Genomic DNA, 15,048 nt, shown 5'->3' with positions numbered 1-15,048 from the left:
AGTTCTATGTCAGTGCAGTTGGCATGGACACGTGGCCGGAGGATCGAAATGAGCAGAAGACCAGCATCTTGCTTTCAGTGATCGGAAGGGACGCGCTGAAGAAGTACGCCAACTTCGAATTGACGGACGCAGAGAAGAAAAATCCAGGGCTGGCGTTAGCGGCGATTAAAAGGAAAGTTGTGCGAGTGCGGAACAAGTATCTGGACTGGTTCGACTTTTTCTCAGTTTCGCAAAATCCCGAAGAGAGTGTCGACGACTATGTGTGCCGGGTGAAGTCTCTCGCGAAGATCTGTAAGTTCAACGCCTTGGAAGCTGATATGATCAGATACAAGCTGGTAACCTCTATCAAGTGGGTGAACCTGCGTTCGAGATTGGTCACTATGCCCGATCTAACGGAAGCACAAGCTGTTGATTTCTGTCACGCGGAGGAGATAGCCGAACGTCACCCCCTCACCGAAGAACAGCAATACGTCACGGTCAACAGGTTGAAGCGGAAGGCGAGGAGGTGCAAATTTTGTGGTGAACAGCATGACTTCACCAAGGGAGTCTGCCCAGCTCTCGGCAAGAAATGCTATCGATGTGGTGGCAAGAATCACTTCGAGGTTGTGTGCAGAGCAGAACGGCGAAAGAAGCAAAAACGACGATCCCGAAGGCAGATGGCGTACAACGGAAGCAGTACCGATGAAGAAACGGAGACGGAATCAACAAGCAGCGAAAGCGGTACAGTTGGAAAGGTGTCCGCCGGAAGTGGCAGCATTGCAGCGAATCTGGACATGTGTATCGCGGGAAAGTGGCAGTCAGTGCAGTGTGAGTTGGATACTGGAGCGAGCACTAGCCTCGTGGGACGCAGTTGGTTACAGCGGATGACCGGACAAGACATGAACGAGCTGCAACCATCTAAGTATCGGCTTCGTGGTTTTGGAGGTGCGGAAATTCCTGTGATCGGTCAGACGGAAATCCGATGTCGACAATACGGCCGTAAGTACTACCTGGTTCTGCAAGTTGTCGATGTTGACCATGGTCCGCTACTGTCGGCAAATGTTTGTCGTACTCTGGGCTACTTGAAGTTCAGCAACAAGACTCAGTTCAAACTGCCGAAACCTGCTGATACTCAACGAAACATCTACCGCATTGAAGCTCAACACACGACATCACCTGGCGTTCTGAAGGTTTACGAGTTAACAAGCACGCAACCGGTGAGATGTAGCTGTAATAGTGACGTAGGTGTTTCACGGCAGCCAAAGGCAAACGTTCTAGTTCACGTGCGGTAAGGCTCGAGTAATTCATGCTGTAGTCCAGGACACCGAACAGATTTGTCGAGACTTGGTGAATCATGAACCACGTAAAGAACCAAACACGCCCAAGATACCACACCAAATCTCGACTCCAATCATCGATCCGTTTGAAGTGGAGCAATCCCAGAGCGACTTTTGCACGAAAAGAATTCCGAGGAGGCATAACTGGTTTTGGAACGACAGACATCAGAGACGTCGAGAGGATTAGTTTTTAGTTTGCGATGTATTTTTTTATTCCTTTTGCATTTAGTTTCAGTTTTGATTACTTTTCTTTTATACAACAGGGAGGATGTTATATTACGTAGTTTGCTACCACGCCATAGTTACGTATTTTGTGCACACTCCATTCTAAACGTCATTCATTCATCCATAGGCTCTCTCATTCTCTCTCTTTTCCATTCATTCTTTATCCGAGTGTCGAGCAAGAAAGACCGATTAATAAAGCTCAGTTTGTTAAGTTGAACAAGTTGTTGTCAATCGATTACCAAATAAAACATACTTTGAGTGATTTCTGTAAACATTATTTAAGTATTCGCAACATTCACCTCGCTGTAAATGTTTTCACAATTTCATGTTCATGCATGTTTTGCTAACAATTCTTCAAATGGTTAATGTCACGCTTTCAATCAAAAACTAATAAAATTAACTTAAAAAGTTTATTAATATTTTTTAGTTGAAATATTTAATATGTTGTTATTTTAAAGAATTGATTTCACGGAAATCGTCAAAATTCACGAATTTCACGAAATCGTGAAAATTTACTAACCCTACTAATTGGTAAATCTAAAAATCAAGTCTGGAGTTTTTTTTTAAAAGGACCAATAAACCAAATTTTCAGTTTTTGCTTTTTGGGTGTTTTTTAATACCCCTGATTCAAGGCGGTTCTAAAAACACCCAAAAAGCAAAAACTGGAAATTTGGTTTATTGGACCTTTTCAAAAAAAACTCCAGAAGTAATCTTCAAGAATTTTACGTTATTTCCCAATGAGAATTATGTAAGGTTCTCACTGGGTTGTTTCTGAATGTATAGAAAGAATTGTCGTGATGAATCATCTGAGGATGAGCTGTTTATATAATTCATTGGTCGGGAAGTTTATTTATTTGAAAACTATCGTTACAAAATCGGGGATTAAAAAAAAGTTACCCAAGTTTTCCTGAAGTTCTTCAGCACCACCCTAATTTTACTGGCAACATTGCTCACCTTCTCTCTCGCGAGAGCTACAACCAAAACAGAGAGAAGCGCGCAAACACGCTCACTGAGAATCACGTTTTTCCCTCTCTCCTCTCCTCAATTCTCACTGAACATATTTCAAATGTTGGCGCGGACCGCGCGCGAATCAAAATTCACGCGCGACTTCAGAGACTTTAGTACGAATTTTCCTCCCGTGCGGAATAGAGTCGTTCGCCACGGTTCCGCTGCTCAAGGGTCAGTTCAATTGAGTGGGGTTGGTTGGTCAGTTTCCGGTGACTTTTAAGGAACTCCCCAAACCAGGTTCTCTCGCGTTAATCAATTGATGGTGGGGGTGGTGGAGAATAATAACTTTTATGGGTGCGCCCTCCCGCTATTAATTGGTGCTAAAGGAAAAAAGAAAATTTAAGCTGAATTAATAGGGGAGACCAACTCAGTTGTCAGTTGATCAAAGCCGTGTGTGCGTGAATTTTAGTGAGTGGTTTGTGGTGAACATTGCGGGACGCAGTTTATGCGCGCAAATTTTGATATTTCAACGCAAAGTGTGTGTGTGTCCCTTAACCATTTAGTGCACTTACGAGTGTGATATTATTAGAAAATTTTTGCTAGTTTTTGCCTCCCTGAAAAGCCGGTGGTAACCGTGGATCTTGGCATTCACAGATAGAGGAGAAGAAAAATTGCAATTTCACTATCGCTTTTTGAAGGAAAATTTCTAGAAAAAAACAGCCGGCAAAGTGGCATTTTTGCGTGTTTTCATTTTCAGTGATTCATTCATAGCTTCAAGGATACGTACAGTTTCCCAACATATTGCGGATTTCAAGATCAATTACTGTTCATTAGTTGTGAAACGAAAGAAAATAAATTGAAAAAAAAAAAAACCGTCAGTGCTCGTCAAACTTCCTTGAAACAAAATTAAGCAAAAACAAAAAAAATCATTTTTGTCCATTTTTCTCTTACAGTTCTATTTACATAATTTATGGTAAAAATAAATTGCGGTAAATAACACAGGGTCACAACAGCGTGCGAAAGAGTTGTGTCACACAAGTGCTGAAAAAAAAAGTGAAAAACAGCAACAAAAAGCGAAGAATTTTCGGTGAGTGAGTGAAATTCACAACTGACGAGGAGGAGGAAGAAGAAAACAGACAACATGTGTCAAGATCGAGTAATTAAGCTGCTGATATTTGGCTTTATCGTTGGACTGGTGCTGCCGGAATGTAAGTTGATCAGCTCATAATTTTTCATAAGCGTTTTTTTTTCTTTATTAATTTCGTTGGTGAAGTTCCGCCTCTCGACTCTCAATGGTGGTACTTATGCGTTCCATATGGAAATTCTGGAAATGTTTTTTTTTATTATTCTTGTTTCTAGAAAGTGCGTGTAGCTCATTTTGAGTACATTTATTCGGAATTGAGCACTGAAAAGGGTTAACTTGATTGCTGAATGGTGCCACTAAAGGTCAGCCAAAGTGCTATAGATGCCATCAGATTATATAGCAATGATGGTTATGAAGATGAATTAGTACAAGCTCACTAGTCCCACAGCGGTGACAACAACGAAATGAAGTGTTGGTAAAATAACTCTTTTTAATATGAATGTGACAGAAAATTGATGACAACGGTTTTGGTTATGAGAATTAAATTCAATCTTGTTCAAAAAATTGTTTTATAGATAAAAATTAACCAAGATCTACTTAACAGGTGTAACTGCTCTACTTTCAAAAATGTAACAAACATTATGTAGAGTGATAAATATCACACCTGTTCTCTTCTTATCAGTGCACGAAACGTATGACTTAAGCCGTAAGCGTAAGATAAAAACACAATTTGTTTTGGTTTTGAAATATCCCACAACTTGAGATGAATTAATCTAGTGCAGTGAATTCCAACTTTTTCCATATCAATGTTTTGATAGTGTTTGATTTAAAAATGGACTTCTTTAAATTTGTTTTTTACATTAAAAAATAAGTATTTACAAATGCAATTGTATAAATAATATTTTTCACTTTCCATTATCAAGTTCTATTAAAAAAAAATTGCTCATCCTATCAGAATTATGTTTTGACCTGTGATTCCAAAATTAAAAAATTGTCAAAAGATGAAAACCCCGTTCTTTATTTAAAATTCATCAAAAAACGTTGTTTAAAACCTTAACCTTAAAAATACCTTAACGGTTAATCAATTAACAAAACTTTCAACAATAATTAAAATTTTCTAAAATATTTTTATTTGTCCCGGGTCAATTTTGAAGGGGTTGGGGGTAAAAGTTTAAATACAATTTGCTCTTGCCTTATTACTTTTAATCAAAATTTTGAAAATATTGCTTGACGTTTGAAATCAGTTTTTTTCTAAAATTGCTCTCTTCCTAGACCAGGCCGCATGAGATTTTTTTTCTCTATTTCTTTAAATTTCTAGCTTTAAGACGACCAAAATTATACACATCCTAATTGAAAACTTATTATATCGATTCTTCTTATTAATTTTATTTTAATGATCGCAAATTAACATGTATTAAAATAAACTCCTGATTATTAGGCTGGTACATATTTCATCCAAAGTTCCTGTTCCTCGATTCTGGTCGAGGTCGAGAGAAGGGTAAAAAAAGTTTAAATTTCAAACCTGATTTTGGAAATTTTGAAACTAGAAGAATCACAAAAATGCATTATACATAATTACAAATTATTACAAAAAATCCAAATATAAATTTATAAAAATCCCTTTTTTTCGATCTGTGGTCCACAAATTTAATATTTGAAGAATGATTTGATAGTCTCTACCACTTATTTTAAATTTCCCAATTTTGACAGCATTCCTGTTTTTAAAAAGATTGAAATTTATGTTTCCAAAGAGTTTGCATGATTGGTTTTTCCAGACAAGTCTCCATACGATTTTGCGGGCTGGTCGTACAAATGGGTCTGCAAATATATGAAAATCTCGAGATGCGAATTGTGTATTTGGCACTTGTGGTAAACCGAGCCGAACCAGCGTTTATGGCTAAATTGTGGGTTATAATTAGTATTTTTAAGAAAAAATGTTACAAAATTCCAATTTCTCTGTTTCATTCATTTCACTAAAAGTTGGATTACCATAATAGGATTTTTAATTTTCGAAATTTTTGTGATAAGGTTTATGTGACTCAAAGAGATATCTTTTGAGTCATAATAGTGCAAAATGGATTTTTTTTTAATTTTTATTTTTGAAAAACTTTGAAACGCTGTAAAAAAACATTGAAATATTTTACAAAAATTAAATTATATTTGCAATTGAAATGTATTTTACCGTTATAATGATAAAGTCAAGGACAATTTTCATGTTATACTTACTTTAAAGTTATTGTTTTTTGATAATTTCAACGGTTTTCATTTTTAATACTTCATGAAAGAATGTCACGAAAATCTGAGAAAATTTTTATAATTTTTTTTCACTTTGAGAATCGGAAAATTATTTTCTGAGATAAACAGCCTAACAAAGAATTTGAATCGATAAAAATCAATTGTTTAAAGTGTAATTTTCAAAAAACTTTTGATAAATTTTCTAAGCTTTTAATAAAAATCAAAGCTCAAGGCTCAGAAGATGTCTGTAAGAGTCCCATAAAACTTTTTTTTTCAAAAGCTGTAAAAACATGTTTGGTGGGAATTCAAATTTTAGTGGAAAAAGGTGAAATGATGAAATTGATATACTTTAGAATGTAACTATTGTCTCAAATTAAAAAATGCGGAATATTTGCGAAAATGTAGAGAACTACTCAAAAGCCAAAAGGATACACTGTACTTTAAAATAATTACTAAAACCGAGTAGATTATTTAATTTTGCTCCCATCTTCCAATTCCGATCGGAGCATGTAAGTTTTTATTTAGAAAATTTTGTATTACCTTATCAAATAAATCAATGCATGCAATATTTTCTGTTATGTCTCTAAACGGTTTCTAATTTTTCTAAATCCCTAATAACATCTTGTTCTAGGGAAAAACATTACCGAAGAGTGCGACGATATTTCTCCACAATAAAGAATTATACTGGATTTACAACTTCGCCCCTTGGAAACTCATTTTTGAAGCTCTTCTGGCAGCACTTGATTCTACTGTATAAAGATTGGCGTCTGGTAGTGCGACTATTTCAGCTTGAAACAAAAATTTTAGCTTCGAGAGGAGATTTTAAAAATTCAATAACATTATTTAGAGTGGACGGATCGCTTTGAAGTCTTCGGCAATGTTTTTCCTTATAACATGATTTTTTTCAAATTGATATCGTTAAAGGACTCAAAAGTGACAATTTAAACGGTTTATATTCGGTTAAATGTTATAAGATAACTTCACTAAATGATTCTTCAATTTGATTCAATATCTGAAACTCGCCTTATCAAATTAAAAATTGCTACTGGTTGATGACCAAATCCCGCTATATTCGTCGCCAACGTCCCAGCGCCACCCTGCACTTTTGACGCACAATACCTTCCAATTTTCACATCATCATAACCTAAAACACCACCCAAACTCCCAACAACGGGGTACACCTCGCCCCGACTCGGCGCGGTGACACATTTTCGGGCCAGTAAGCAAACTTGAGCCGTTTGCTGAGTTGAGCGTAGTCAGCAGTCGGTAGCCGCGGTGGACACAGGTTGCTCAAGGTTTCGAGGTGAATTCTTTGGCGTCTCACTCACGTTGAATGAAGAACCTCTTTCGAATTATAAATAGGACCACGCTGCTTTCGCATTCCTGGCGGCTTGCCCCCCTTATCACAGTTAGAAATTAAAATGAATTTGTCAAATTTATTAAACTATAATTTAGAAGAGAAAATTATTTTCATAAAGAACCTTGAACAAAAATGTTCGAAAGCAAACACGTCATACACGTTTTTTTTTACTGTGCAACCACGGTCCGTCGAACGGTGCGTTTGGGGCCAAACTCAACTCAAATTTATCTGATTCTTGCCTGTCACAACATCGGCGGCCAACTCATCACCAGACTGTTCGACGATTAGAACATTTTATTGGCGGGAATTCGGCCGGCCACGCTGGCATGTTTTCTTTTTTGCATGACAGGCCGGGATTTTTTCGGGGACCATTTTATGGAAATTAATTCGGGGTCTGGCACCGAAATACCATCCATTAAGGGATACTCCCATTTGGTTAAGGTCTATCCTTACCTAGGAAAACATCGAGCATGTTGCGCAAATCTGAGAGGAAAAAATACCTGAAAATAAACCCCTTCTCATCTCTTGTTTCCACAGCTGTCAGAGTTGTGGGTTCCAACATATAAGATGCTCTTGATTTGTTCGTTCGACCGGAAAAAGAGGTGATCTTTGGTTCGGCCCTGGAGAAAGATGCTGTTTTTTTAAATGCTGCTCAAAAAGTTTCTCGAACGTTATTTATTATTCTCCCTGCTACTCATAAATATACTTTCGAATGCGCATTTCGGGTTTGGCGTGAGAACGTTTTGCAATATCGGTGGTGTTTGGATATGATCGATCTCTTTTTGATGAGAGCACGCTGGAATTTAGAATGAATTAGAGTTTCATGCAGAGTTTATGTTTTCAAGTCGTTACGATCTTTGAAACATTTTCTGATCTCAAACCCAATGGACAAACTGGGGTGATTTCAATTTATTTGTTAAACAGCAAGACTAATCTTTTTTTTATTTTTGTAGTCAAAAATTGAGCATATTGAATTCAATACATCAGATTGACCATTAAGGTATGGTTACTTTGAATGTTTAGTTTGAAAATTCAAATTGTTTTACTGAATTGAAGAAATTTATAAGAAATGTACAAAAATTTAGGGTAAGGTAGATACAAAATTCCAAATTTGATCAAAATCCTTTAGAAATAGATTTTTTCATAGAAAATCTAAAATTTCATTGTCACCAAAACCAATTTTGTAACAAAACGTCAAAATTTGTCTTAATTTGTTACAAAACTTGTTCTACTGAAAATGCCTATAAATCCTATAAATTCTATATCAATAAAAACTTCTAACTTAACAACTAATTTTAACTATCCAGTGTAGTAGTAGTGATAAATTGTTCAAAGGAGCCGATGAGGCAGTCTGTTTTACGATTTGACTCATTTTCATTGAAAAAAAAAAAACATGACACTTTGAGAGTGATAAAATAATGCTATTGATTAATGTTTCTCTAATAAGTAGTTACGTGAGTTGGAACACTTTTCTACATGGTCAGTATTGTTCCGTTTGAATTTAATTCGTATTTTCCATTTTCATAAAAAAAAGTGAAACCTGTCAAAGTCACCCCGGCTATCAATGTCACCCGTTCTACGATATTAATAATAGTCGGGAATGTGAGATACGGCTGGTAAATTTGGAAATCTGAAGTATCTGCAATATCTCATTGCTTATGAGTTTAGCTAAAGCCTTCAGCTTGGAGTGCAATGTAATTTGGAAAGATAAATTCACAAACTTTATCGTCAAGGGTGATTTTCGGTTTAAAAACCGGAAATCACTCACTCAGCGCCGAGCGAATCTTTGCCGATTGAAGCGCAAAACCATTCGCGAGCGAACATGACTCGCTAGCTGTCAGCGCACGGCGTGACTGAGATACCCCATCGGAGATTTAAACGTAGAAAGTTTTGTTTTACCGGCCTAAATCAGAACCTGTATAAATGAAAATATTCAATCGGTAAAAATTGCATTAAATTTTTTTTAAGCTTTTTGATTTTTTGAACGGATTTTTAATTGACCTGGCCTTACAGGTGGATCGATCCTTAAAACGGATTAACAAAGTTCAAAAAGGGTTTTAATGTTAAGAGATTTCTCTTCAAGTCTGCTCAAATATATATCTTTTAAAGATCGATCCACCTATAAGGCCAATTCAATTTACAATCCGTACAAAAAATCAAAAACCGTCAAATTTTGAAAATCGCAATTATCACCGATAAAATATTTTGATTTCTAAAGATAGTCACGGACTAATTATTTCTAGAGAGGAGAAAATCTAAAAAAAATGCCAGCTCGGCGCTCTTAGCTTTATGCTCTTTGTTTGCTGTAAGTTTGTCTCTGACAAGGTGAAAATTGCTTTAAAATGTTCAAATTTGATAACATTGATTTAAGCAGTTCAATAAATGATCAAAACAGAGCCAATCGTAGACTTTTTTCAGTCAGCTTTGAGCGATTGAGCGCAATCGTTCTTTCTGAGCCATTCGCTGTACTACCCGGATGAAGTGAGAGGGAGAGCAAAGAGAGTAGCACCTGATGTGGAAGTGACAAACGGTAGGAAACGGTCAGAGCAGTTTTTCGTCGCGTTCGATTTGTGATCGCAAGTGAATTAGTCTTTTTGGAGCAGGACTCTTGGTTTTAATAAATGATTTTTGTATTTTTTTAGGAGAGACATACCATCTTACACTTTTCATGAGTCTTTTTGTAACTACTAAGGCTATATCCTCAAAAATTTTGAACAGAAAAAAGGCATCAGCTTGAAATTTGGCTTTTGCGTTTGAAAGTCAAAAAATTTCATGGAAGCGGTGTTTTTTTTCTTTTAGGGTATTTTTTTAGGAAGCCCGTTCGATTTCCTTCAATTTTGTCTTTAACCACTTTTTGATACGATGCAACGGCTTTGAGATGCAGTTATTTTAAATACACAAAAATGATTTATATAAGCCTACGATAACATGTCTACAAAGTTTCATTGATATCGGAGAAAGTCGTGTACAAAAGTAACCGAAAATATTCTGTTTTTGACTGCTCTTATACTGTATTTTTAGATATTTTTGGTGAAAACTGTAATTTGAAAGCAATTAGACTGCCGTATTTTTTTAAATTTATACTTGTTTCAAGCGGTTCTGAGATCTTCAAAAAAGCGCCATAATTTAACCAAAATAAAACATATTTCAAAATCCAAACACAGTCTCCCAAAGCAAAAAAGTAAACCCACAAACAGTAATGTGTTATCAAAAACAAATGAAAGATGATGACGCTCGAGTTTACCTTCCACCACTCTACAGATGTTTCCGCAACGCGTCGGTCGGTGCTCTAATTCCTGCGATGCCAACATAGAATACGTACGTCGTTCGTCGTTTAAAGATCCCCCGCCCCAACCAAATGCTGGCCTTCTCCTTAACCTGATGACTGCTCTCGAGTAGCAGCCAAAACAGCGGAGAAAGATGGATGCTTTTAAGCGTTGACTCCCCCCCCCCCCCGCCTCCCCCTCCTCCCTTAAACGTAATTCACTCAGAAAAAACTCAACTTTGGCTTGGGGGAGTGTGGTGGGTGTTTGTATTATGAAATAGTATCATATTTTTATCTCAATTACGGTGAAATGATGCCTAGACACTACAGAGTCAGGAAAAGTCAAGCTTCCCGACTTTGTATTATACCTACTGACAGGCGATTCTGGTTCGAAGGTCTGGTTTTTCGGGATGCTCTGACTTGGGCTTAAACGCGCACGGTTTTATGGCCAAACATCACCATTCGCCGTTTAGTTCTGAGTCTGATGTGTGTGTGTGGACTTTGACTGAAAGTGCTTGACGATCGTGATGGTCTATGGCATTCCGTCAGAGGTTGGTCCATGATGTAATGTGTAATTAGTGACGATCTGTAACTGCTCTACTACTATTAGGGGGTGCCCTTAAGTTAGTCACAGGGATTTTTAGTGAGAAACTTGTTAGATGTGTGGTTCTCAAAAAAAATGAGTTCGTATTTGTCAAAATGTTGGTTAGAGTAGAAGGCTTTTTATAATTGGAACACTTAGTTTCTAAATAGTTCAAAGTGATTTATCTAAGACGATCTTAATTGTCAGCTTTTGTACCATGCTCTAGACCACTCTCTAGACAAATTTGGATATATTTTTTATAGAATTATTTCCTTTCTAGAGTTTTTTTTTAATAGGTCCTGACTGTAATAGCCTATAGGACCATTTCAAAAAAACTCTAGTTTTGTTTTCTTTTCTGAGGAAAAGCTATTACTAACTTTTTTGTTGTAGAAACGTCGTAGAACGTTGTAGAAACCTTGATACTACACAGTAAAAAAAAAGGAATTTTGTTAGGCTGAACATTTGTTTTGGTGAATACTGCCTATCTATTACATATTTTTCTGTACGGTTTTATTGACAAAGATTTCACCGTTACCGATTGATTTCAAATTCTACTAAAAAGAAATCAACATTAAAGTTACTGATTCGACTCTCTTATACAATATTTATTTATTTTCGATTTTAGCTTATTTTTCAAACATTGCTCTCGGTATCGAATCCGAAAAATTCAATAGCTCTGAGATTTTTTTTTTCTAACTTATTTTTATTAGGTCCTTTTAGGTGCTGTGACCAGGTTGGGACCGAGGATCGTTAAATAACTAATATATAACAAAAAAAAACAACTCCTTAAACTCCATAGGGGAAATATACCCATTTTAATCACTCTAAGCCGTTCGACCAATTCTCATCACTTTTGCAGTTTCCGCTATTAAACCAACATTTTCAGATGTATCAACGAAGAAGAGTTGCTCGCTCACTTTTATTTGAGATATTTATTACTTTGGAACAGTCAAAAACACTTTATGAAAGCTGTAATTCATGATCAAAGTGCTGATAGGCCGATAATAGAAATAGGCTGAGAAAGGGTATAGTTCCCCTACTTGGAGATCATGTAACTGACCAGGGTTACTTGGTCCAAGCGGGTCTTACAGGCCTTGAACCTGCCGATGTAGCTCTGAGAATTCATGCATGACATTTTCCAAAGAGATTTTCTTCAAGTAACTTTTAAATTTCTATAGAACTATTTTATGAAAAATTCAAGCTTGAGTGGGGAAAAAGCAACGAATCTTCAAAACTACTGAAGCAAAACGCCGCATTCAATGCCATAATGGTGATGGTGATCTATTTGGCCAGAGAAGGAATAATCATTAAATAAAATCTTATCTTATTCGCTAGCGAACTTTTTTCGAAGTGAAAGAGAGAGGAAGCGAAACCCGCAAAATATTCTCGATTTCATTGGTAAGTTTTTAAACGAGCACTTACAATGGACTCACTTTCATGAGCGATGAACTCCAATGCATGTAAATAGTCACAAACAAGAATAAGGGAGCAAAATGGGACGCGAATGTCAAGAAAATGAAGGAATTCGCCGCTAACGGGAGAGAATTGAGCGAAAAGAAACTGGAAATGGACATTTTTGTCTCAATTCTCTCTTGTTTTGCACAAACGATGATCGTTTTGACCGAACGATGATCATTTTGCTTCGTGCGTGTTTGAAAAGATCTCAGTGAAATCGAGAATAAAATAAATCCGTAAAAGATTTCTGGTGAATTTCGTTGTTGGCACCACTTAAATTAATTTATTTCGTTTTGTTTACACACATTGTTCAACAACGAATAATGACAGGCCATTTTTGGACGTGTGACGTTACACTTGCAAATGTAGTAGTGAAACGAAAATTTTATTTTTGCCAATTTCTCGTGCACGAGAGAGGAGAGCCCGATTTTTTCTCTTGATGAACGTCGAAAGATTTTTTGAAAAAAGATTCATTAATCGCTGCCGTTTTGCAAATAGTTTTGTAGATCCATTTGTAAGATATTTGGTCGATTGAATGGATTATGGGGTTACATACATGTAAAAAATCGCAAAATTCCATGTAACAGAAATTTATTAAATCGACTTAAAAGATGATGTTCACTCACTCCTGAAAGTTTCATTAAGATATTTCATGATTTATCTGAATAAAAGACAATTTAAGCTCAATTTTTTTACAAGCGCAAAGCGAACTGTAAAACTTAATGAGCGTTTTACTTTAAACACCAAGTTGATTTACGGGTGCCACGATATCTCGAGATGGTATGAACCAAATTGGCTGAAATTTTGGGTGAAGACTTCCTAGAGATATCCCGTGTGCATGACGAAGCCCGGTTTTGAAATTTGGCATTTTTAAAAATTACAAAAATCTAAAGCTAACGATTTTTTATATGAAAAACATAAAAATATTTTTTATCTTTTTTTAAAATAAACTTTTTGAAGATCGGCAATAGTCATGCACACGGAACCGGTTTAATGAGGCTTCACCAAAATTTTGAGATAACTTGGTCAAAACCATGGCACCCGTTTTTGAAACTGCTAACTTCAAAGTGTCGGCAATGATAAAACCAAATGTCTTCAAATTTATTTTGTTAAGAGTTTAAAATGTTTATTTAAATGCCCAGAAAACAGATTTAAAATAGTTTAAGTGTGTGCTCAATACGACCTCTGAAATTTTTGGCAATTTACATGTATGTAAAACATACATTTTTGCTATTTTAATTAAAATAATAAATTTTAGGTCAACAATCTGGTCTAAACTTTATGCTTGCTTATAGGTATAATTTTGTCATCATAATCTTCATGAATTCGATTTACTTTTATTCACTTAATCCCCGAAGGTTAGACACCAACTTTTGTCAAAGGAACGGGGTCACTGTTTAGTTTAGTTTTTAGTTCACCCCTTTTACACGGAATTCACACACACTACCAAACGTTTGTTCCGATAGTGTGCCTGAGCGCCGTGTAAAAAGTGACAGTTCGTCCCTTTTGGGTTTGACTTTGCCAAACCATCGGGGTACAATTTAAAAAGTGTCAAACGAAAAAGTGACCAACCTCCGGGAGTTGGGTTTACCAAATAATATAATGTGCGTTAGACTATTTTGTTTTGGTAACGATGCACCTGTTACGACCGGGTCAAACATGTGCTCGCGATAATGTATTACGTAGCACAACTGTGTATTATAAATACACAAAATATTCATTCTAAACGTAAGGTTGAGTTACACTGGAAACGAAACTATCAAGTAACTCTTATCAGTGATGGCTCATCACGGATGGCTCCTAGCCACTTATCACTTTATAATAAAAAAGGTAAACACAACCAACTGATGCCTTTCTTAGAAGGAAGAAACACTTCTCGATGATGATTACAAAAACGCGCTGTAAAACTTGTCGATCGTCAAGTGATTCTGAAGTCTTCAAAGCGTGACTAAATAAATTCTATTATTTTCGCAAACTGGCCACCACGTGGATATGCCCCTTCCCCCACTCTCCTCTGGAAGCCATCACGCATAAATTTTGGAGATAAAGTTCACCGACCGGCCAAAGTTTGCAGGGTTTTTTTTAATTGGACACGCGCCCATGGCGATCCCTCTGCTGGCATAATTCCCCACTAAACGCACACCCACACACGAGCAAACTCACACACGGGTTAAGGGTAAACGCACAAAAGAAACTTTATTGTGTGTGCGTTTGGGTGGTCTTACAGAGAGAGAGAGAGAGGCTCCTAGTCGCACTGGAATAAATAATTCCGATGGGTAATTGAGCCTTAATTTCTTTTTATTAGAGAAATACATTAAATAAATTAATATATCTATTTTCACTCTCTTTCTCCGTCGTCCCCCTTTTACGTCGTTTCCATGTACTCTAGTACTATAGAAGAGTTCCACACCCAGTCCCATTTGGCACCCGCTGACAACTTCGGCAGCGTTTCGAGCGGCATGTAGTTGTTGGCTGGGCCAGTGTGTAACTTTATGTTTAGTATGTTTACGGCATTTAATGCTACACATGCTATTGTACATATTTGGGTTGGAATGCCTCCGACGCCGCCGCCAATGG

The 15,048-nt window shown here is 36.6% G+C and overlaps 1 protein-coding gene across 4 annotated transcripts in view; it reads left to right on the top strand.

The window, feature by feature from the left end:
- The first annotated feature begins 2,642 nt into the window (after nucleotides 1-2,642).
- LOC6042460 (neurotrimin) overlaps nucleotides 2,643-15,048 on the top strand; it is a 119,576-nt gene continuing 107,170 nt past the window's right edge. Inside the window, exons 1-2 of one of the 4 annotated variants that reach the window (XM_038258199.1) lie at nucleotides 2,643-2,720; nucleotides 3,443-3,697. In XM_038258199.1, the coding sequence (XP_038114127.1) occupies nucleotides 3,631-3,697 (67 nt within the window). In that variant the 5' untranslated portion in view covers nucleotides 2,643-2,720; nucleotides 3,443-3,630. Of the gene's footprint in view, nucleotides 2,787-2,810; nucleotides 2,948-3,442; nucleotides 3,698-15,048 lie in introns of those variants that run through there. The other 3 variants (XM_038258200.1, XM_038258201.1, XM_038258202.1) reach the window with 3 other exon arrangements.

Source organism: Culex quinquefasciatus, chromosome 2, assembly GCF_015732765.1.
Source record: "Culex quinquefasciatus strain JHB chromosome 2, VPISU_Cqui_1.0_pri_paternal, whole genome shotgun sequence".
In the NCBI taxonomy this organism is placed as follows: Eukaryota; Metazoa; Arthropoda; class Insecta; order Diptera; family Culicidae; genus Culex; species Culex quinquefasciatus.
This window is presented reverse-complemented; position numbering and strand designations above follow the sequence as displayed.